Source organism: Salvia miltiorrhiza, chromosome 2 (genome assembly GCF_028751815.1).
Source record: "Salvia miltiorrhiza cultivar Shanhuang (shh) chromosome 2, IMPLAD_Smil_shh, whole genome shotgun sequence".
NCBI classification, from domain to species: Eukaryota; Viridiplantae; Streptophyta; class Magnoliopsida; order Lamiales; family Lamiaceae; genus Salvia; species Salvia miltiorrhiza.
Window position 1 is genome coordinate 36,195,606 of NC_080388.1, and position 6,685 is coordinate 36,202,290.

Sequence of the window (6,685 nt, forward strand, 5' to 3'; positions counted from 1 at the left end):
TTGATAGCTGCAGAATAGAAAGGCAGCGCTGACTCGTCGTGTTGAACGTAGCACAGCGGGCTGGCCAGCGATGGAGGTGTGGAGCGAAGAAGCCGGGCTGGGCTGCCGTGTGGCGTGACAGCGCTGACGGGTGTTGCTATGAATTTGGAGAGCGAAGGCACTGGGCAGGTTGGCAGAGCGCAACCGGGCTGGCTGGTCAGCGCTGGCAGCGCTGGCATGGTTCGGCGCTTAAAATGGAGAGCGAGAGCGCTGGGCGGTTGGCGGGTGGCTGGCGGGGTGGATGGCGGGGCGTGGAGTGGCGGGGTGGCTGGCGGGGTGGCAGCGCTGGCGGGTGGCAGCGCTGCCGGGGGCGTGGCTGGGCGTCTTGGCAGCTGGCAGCGCTGGCGGGGCGGCTGGGCGGGGCGTGGATGGCGGGGTGGCTGGCGGGGTGGCTGGGCGAGGCGTGGATGGCGGGGTGGCTGGCGGGGTGGCAGCGCTGGCGGGTGGCAGCGCTGCCGGGGGCGTGGCTGGGCGGTCTTGGCGTCTTGGCAGCTGGCAGCGCTGGCGGGGCGGCTGGGCGGGGTGTGGATGGCGGGGTGGCAGTGCTGGCGGGTGGCAGCGCTGCCGGGGCGTGGCTGGGCGGTCTTGGCGTCTTGGCAGCGCAGGCGGGTGGCTGGGCGGACATGTGGCGGTGTGGCTGGGTGGGGGCGTGGCTGGGGGGTGTGGCTGTCGGTGCTGGCAGCGCTGACGGGTGGGCTGCGGTTCGGGGTGGCAGCGCTGGCGGGTGGCAGCGCTGCCGGGGGCGGGCTGCGGTTGGCGGGTGGTTATTTTTGGTGACTTTTCCTTCTTTTGCTAGCCTGCTCCATTCGACGTTTGGCCATCGCTGACTCTTTTAACTTCAATCGTTGACGTAATTTCCTAGCCAAAGCTGCGTTGGCCCTTTCTTAGTTTTTAATCCAGCGCTGACTCCTTCCCCTCTCTTTTAGCAATTTTTAACACCTTTATCACCTTTGGCCCACACATTTTAAATCAACGCCTTCTCTTAGACTTGGTGTATTCTTAATCTTTTAGGCAACGAACTCCTTCAGCTATTCCTTTTTTTTTTTTTTTTTTTTTTTTTACGAATTTTTTCATTTTTTTTTTATTATTAGCGTTGGCTCCCTTCTTCCCTTTGTCGGCGTTGGCAACCAAAACTGAAGAAAGACTCAAAACAATCAACGAAAACAAAGAAAGCAAAAGAAAAATAAAAATTAAAAACAAACCAAAGGTGGGTTGCCTCCCACCAAGCGCTAGAGTTAAAGTCTCCAGCCCGACTTCAGAGCTGAACTTCAGCTAGGGTTCTGCAGAGCTTGAGACTCCTCCTCCATAGGCGAGCTCTGGTGCTCGTAGTACGGCTTCACTCGATGGCCATTCACTCGGAAACTCTCCTTTGTGTGCTCGTTCAACAGCTCTACCGCACCATGCTCGAACACCTCTTTGAGTAAAAATGGACCGCTCCACCTGGATTTCAGCTTTCCTGGAAATAACTTAAGTCGAGAATTGAACAAGAGCACCTTCATTCCAGGGCAAAGATTCTTGTGGCAAATGCGGCGATCGTGGAGTCGCTTCACTTTGTCCTTGTAAATTCTCGCATTCTCATACGCCTCATTGCGTAGCTCATCTAGCTCCTCCATTTGTAGCGTGCGCTGCTTCACAGCAGAGTCCAAGTCATAGTTAGCAGCCTTGATCGCCCAATAAGCTTTATGCTCAATTTCCACCGGCAGATGGCAGGCCTTGCCATAGACGAGACGGTACGGACTCATCCCAAGCACGCCCTTGAAGGCAGTTCTGTACGCCCAAAGAGTATCATTCAACTTTGCGGACCAGTCCTTGCGCGAGGGTTGAACCGTTTTCTCCAAAATTCCCTTGATTTGCCGATTGCTCGTCTCGGCTTGGCCAGAGGTCTGCGGGTGATAAGGTGTTGCTACCTTGTGCGTGATTCCATTCTTCTTCATGAGCTTTGCAAACAACTTGTTACAGAAGTGCTTACCTCCATCGCTAATGATGGCTCTAGGAAATCCGAATCTAGAAAGAATGTTCTCTTGCACAAACTTAAGTACCACATTAGCATCACATGTTCGTGTGGGAATAGCCTCAACCCACTTGGACACGTAATCTACAGCAAGTAAAATATATTGAAACCCATGCGAAGTAGGAAATGGCCCCATGAAATCAATGCCCCACACATCGAAAATTTCAACAATTAATATGCTTTGGAGAGGCATCTCATTCCTGCGGCCGATATTTCCTACTCTCTGGCACCTATCGCATGCAAGAGTGAAAATGTGTGCATCTTTGAAAATGGAAGGCCAAAACAAACCTGATTGAAGAATTTTATGTGCTGTTTTCTGCCCCCCAAAGTGTCCACCACAATGATCTTCATGGCACATCTTCAACACTTGTTGTTGCTCTTCTGTCGGCACACACCGTCTAATGACATCATCCTTTCCAAGCTTGAAGAGGTGAGGAATCTCCCAATAGTAGTGCCTGCACTGAGCTAAAAATCTCTTTCTCTCCTGCGATGTCAGCTCAGGTCGTAGAATACCACAAACTAAGTAATTGACAATATCGGCATACCAGGGCTCGGCGCTCGCAGGGCTGTACTGAGCCGCGTTGGGCTGGGCAGCGCTGCATTCGGTGGAGCTGGGCTCGGTAAAGCTGGACTCTGCAGCGCTGCACTTGTCAAAGGTTAATGCATATGTTTGCTCAAAAGGAAAAGATTCAGGGATGCAATTAAGATTCGACTCTATCCGATGATTATCCAAGCGTGAAAGGTGGTCAGCTACATGGTTCTCGCTCCCTTTCCTATCCCTGATCTCTACATCAAATTCTTGCAACAGTAAAACCCAACGGATCAGACGAGCTTTAGCTTGAGGTTTAGTCATCAAATATCGCAGCGCAGCATGGTCACTATGAACAATAACCTTAGACCCAATGATGTAGGCACGAAATTTATCTAAGGCAAAGACCACAGCAAGCATCTCTTTTTCAGTAGTGGTGTAATTTACTTGTGCACTGTTCAGAGTTAAACTAGCATAGTAAATTACACGTAACATCTTATCCACACGCTGACCTAGCACAGCTCCTACAGCAGAGTTAGACGCATTACACATAATTTCAAAGGGCAATGACCAATCAGGCGCAATCACCACCGGGGCAGAGCTCAATTTTAGTTTTAATGTTTCAAAGGCATTCATGCAAGAGTCATCAAAATTAAACGGAATGTCCTGAGCTAGCAGTTTGCATAGAGGTTGGCTAATTTTAGAGAAATCTTTAATGAAACGTCGGTAAAAACCGGCGTGACCTAAGAAACTCCTAATTCCTTTAACATCAATAGGGGGTGGTAACTTTTGGATTACCTTCACTTTAGCTCTGTCGACCTCTAGTCCATGCTTAGACACCACATGACCCAAGACAATACCACGTGTAACCATGAAATGACTCTTTTCCCAACTCAAGGTTAAGCCACTTTCAATGCACCTTTGCAACACTACATCAATCTTCGTCAAACAATCATGAAAGGACTGCCCAAAAATCGAAAAATCATCCATAAAAACCTCCACGAATTTACCAATCATTTCAGAGAATATGGACATCATGCATCTTTGAAACGTCCCGGGTGCATTGCACAACCCGAACGGCATCCTCTTCCATGCAAACGTCCCAAAAAGAGTGGTGAAGGCAGTCTTGAGTTGATCTTCCGGGGCGATCGCGATCTGGTAATATCCTGACAAACCATCAAGAAAACAATAAAAATCATGCCCAGCTAAACGATCTAACATTTGATCAACAAAAGGGAGAGGAAAGTGATCCTTCTTGGTGACGGCATTGAGTTTCCTATAGTCAACACACATCCGCCATCCCGTCGTAGGACGCGTCGGTACCAACTCCATCTTGTCATTGCGCACAACCGTCATTCCTCCTTTCTTTGGCACGACATGCACGAGACTCACCCACTCACTATCAGCGACAGAGTAGATGATCCCTTCGGCCAGCAACTTAAGGATTTCCTTGCGCACGACATCCATCAGAATAGGATTCAATCGTCGCTGAGCGTCTCGCTTGGGTGCTGCTCCCTCCTCTAGGTTAATTTTGTGCATGCATGTGGCTGGACTTATGCCACGAATGTCTGCCAGGCTCCATCCCAAAGCTGCCTTGTTTCTCTTCAATACCTTGAGCAACGCTGCCTCTTGCTCCCAAGTCAGCGTGGAAGATATGATCACTGGCTTCTCCTCACCTGCTTCTAAAAATACATATTTGAGATTGGCAGGGAGTTCCTTTAGTTCCAGCGCCGACCTCTTGGTTTCCATCTGTTCATCAAAGGGCAGCTCGGTATGGCTGAAGGGTGCTGAGCTCGGCAGAGTTGACTGTAGCAGCGCGGGAATCGGCAGAGCTGGCTGCGGCAGCGCTGACTCTTCAGGCAGCGCTGATTCTTCAGCTTCCTTAGCTAATTCCTCCATGTCGGCCGATCCAGCAAAAGCTTCCATATACTCCTGTTCCTGAATAAATACCTTCTCAACCAAGCCATTAATAGCATCTATATATGAACATTCACTTATGAAATTCGTAGAAGGCATTGCACGATTTTCATGCACCGAAAAAGACACCGACTCCCCTAACACTGTCATTTTAATAGTTCCATGTTTAACATCAATCAAAGTGTTAGTGGTCGCCATAAAGGGTCTTCCTAATAGTAGAGTGTGGTCTCTACCATTCTCATGCACATCCCCAATCTCAAGCACTACGAAATCAACAGGCACAATCAAACCCCCGACTCTAACCAGAATATCCTCTACTATCCCACGGGGGTACCTAACGGACCTATCAGCTAGTTGTAGACACATGCGAGTGGATTTCAAATTACCTAACTCTAATTGTTGAAAAATAGAGTAAGGCATCAAATTAATTCCCGCTCCCAGATCTAACATACCCGTGGCCTTCTTACCATTTCCCAAAGCAATATTAATCACAAAGCTGCCTGGATCGCGCTGCTTTGGTGGTAAGGATTGCTGCATGATTGAGGTCGCTACTTCCGAAACTAAAATTTTCTCATTGTCCCCGAACTTTCGCTTGTTGGAAACCAACTCCTTGAAAAACTTCACATACGCCGGTACTTTTCTGATCACATCAAGGAGAGGAAGATTCACGTTCACCTTGGCAAGCATGTCGTAGAAGTCGGCGAACTGTTTATCCAGCTTTTCATTCTTCAATCTGCTAGGAAAAGGGATCGGAGGTCGATAGGGTGTGGTAGACTTATGAAGTTTATTCTCCTTTTCTTCCTCCATCTCTCCATCTTTTTGTTGATCTGCCTTCTCTCCATTGGTAGGGCTGGTCAGAGCTGAGCTCGGCATCTCTGGTCTGGGCTGTGCTGAGCTCGGCAGCTCTGCTCTTGTGAAGGCAGAGCTATTCAGAGCTGAATTAGGCAGAGCTGGACTTGGCAGCGCTGACATCGGCGGAGCTGGATTCGGCAGCGCTGACTGCAGTAGCGCTGACTTTGACTTTGAGAGATTCTGTAATGCTGAGTTCGTCAGGGATGATCTTGGCAGCGCTGGCACTTCCACTTTGTTATCCACCATCTTACCATTACGAAGAACAGTTACAGCTAGAGCTTGATGCGGCTGAGCAGGTTGGCCATGAAACTTTCCGGGCTGCCGTTGTTGTTGGATTTGATTCAAAGTACCGGAAAGTTGACCGACAGTTGTTTCAAGCCTTTTTATGGTAGATGCTTGGGACTCCATATTCTGCTTAGTCATCTCCATATTTTGCTTACTAATCTCCATGAAAGCTTGCAAGGTATCCTCTAGGGATGTTTTCTGTGGTGGCATGGGCTGTGCACTCTGCTGCAGGGCTGATTGTTGGTGTTGGTATTGCGGTCTATATGGTTGAGAGGAGCTTTGCTGCGGAGGGAAATATTGTGGTTGCTGTTGGTAGCCCATTTGGGGTGGTCGACGGTATTGATTCCCCCCAAAATTTTGATTTCCCCATACAGCATTCGGTTGACTTCTCCATCCTCCATTGACATTCTGTTGCCCTTGATTCATGTTCTGCCCATATGGTCTACTTAGCCCTTGATTATAGCTTTGAAATCCTTGTGCCGCATAGACCTCGGCTTGTCCTTCCGGAGTAAACTCTCCCATTCTATGGCACTCATTAGCTCCGTGGCTGAAATCTCCACAAATACCACAAGGCTCCATATTCTGCATAGCTGGGTTCGGCAGAGCTGACATCGGCAGTTCTGCATTCTGCAGAGCTGGCGTCGGCAGCGCTGCATTCTGCAGAGCTGAATTCTGCACCGGAACGGAAGGTGTATCCATCTTGCCCATCTTCAGTTGTTGTACATCCCGCATGATTGAAGCCAATTGTTGTTGTATTTCAAATTGATTCGTCACTGCGCTGGCTTCAACTCTTCTTCCACGGACGGATTTTTGTTGGGAGCTCTCAGCTAAAGTTTTGAAAATCCCTTTTAACTCAGTTGCTGTCTTCCGAGCTATGTTACCTCCTGCCGTGCTATCCACCATAAATTGGGCAGTTTGCACTAACCCATCGTAAAAGAACTGCATCAACATAACATTAGTGAATTGATGTTGAGGGCATTGACGGAGGAGTTCTTCATATCTCTCCCAAGCTTCATGCAAAGGCTCGTCCGCTCCTTGGGTGAACTCCATTA

At 49.2% G+C, this 6,685-nt stretch overlaps 1 protein-coding gene across 1 annotated transcript; it reads left to right on the top strand.

The window, feature by feature from the left end:
- The first annotated feature begins 233 nt into the window (after nucleotides 1-233).
- Nucleotides 234-866, top strand: LOC131008382 (glycine-rich cell wall structural protein-like). Its single transcript, XM_057935266.1, has one exon. It carries the CDS (start codon nucleotides 234-236, stop codon nucleotides 864-866), a length of 633 nt encoding a protein of 210 aa, XP_057791249.1.
- The last annotated feature ends 5,819 nt before the right edge of the window (nucleotides 867-6,685 follow it).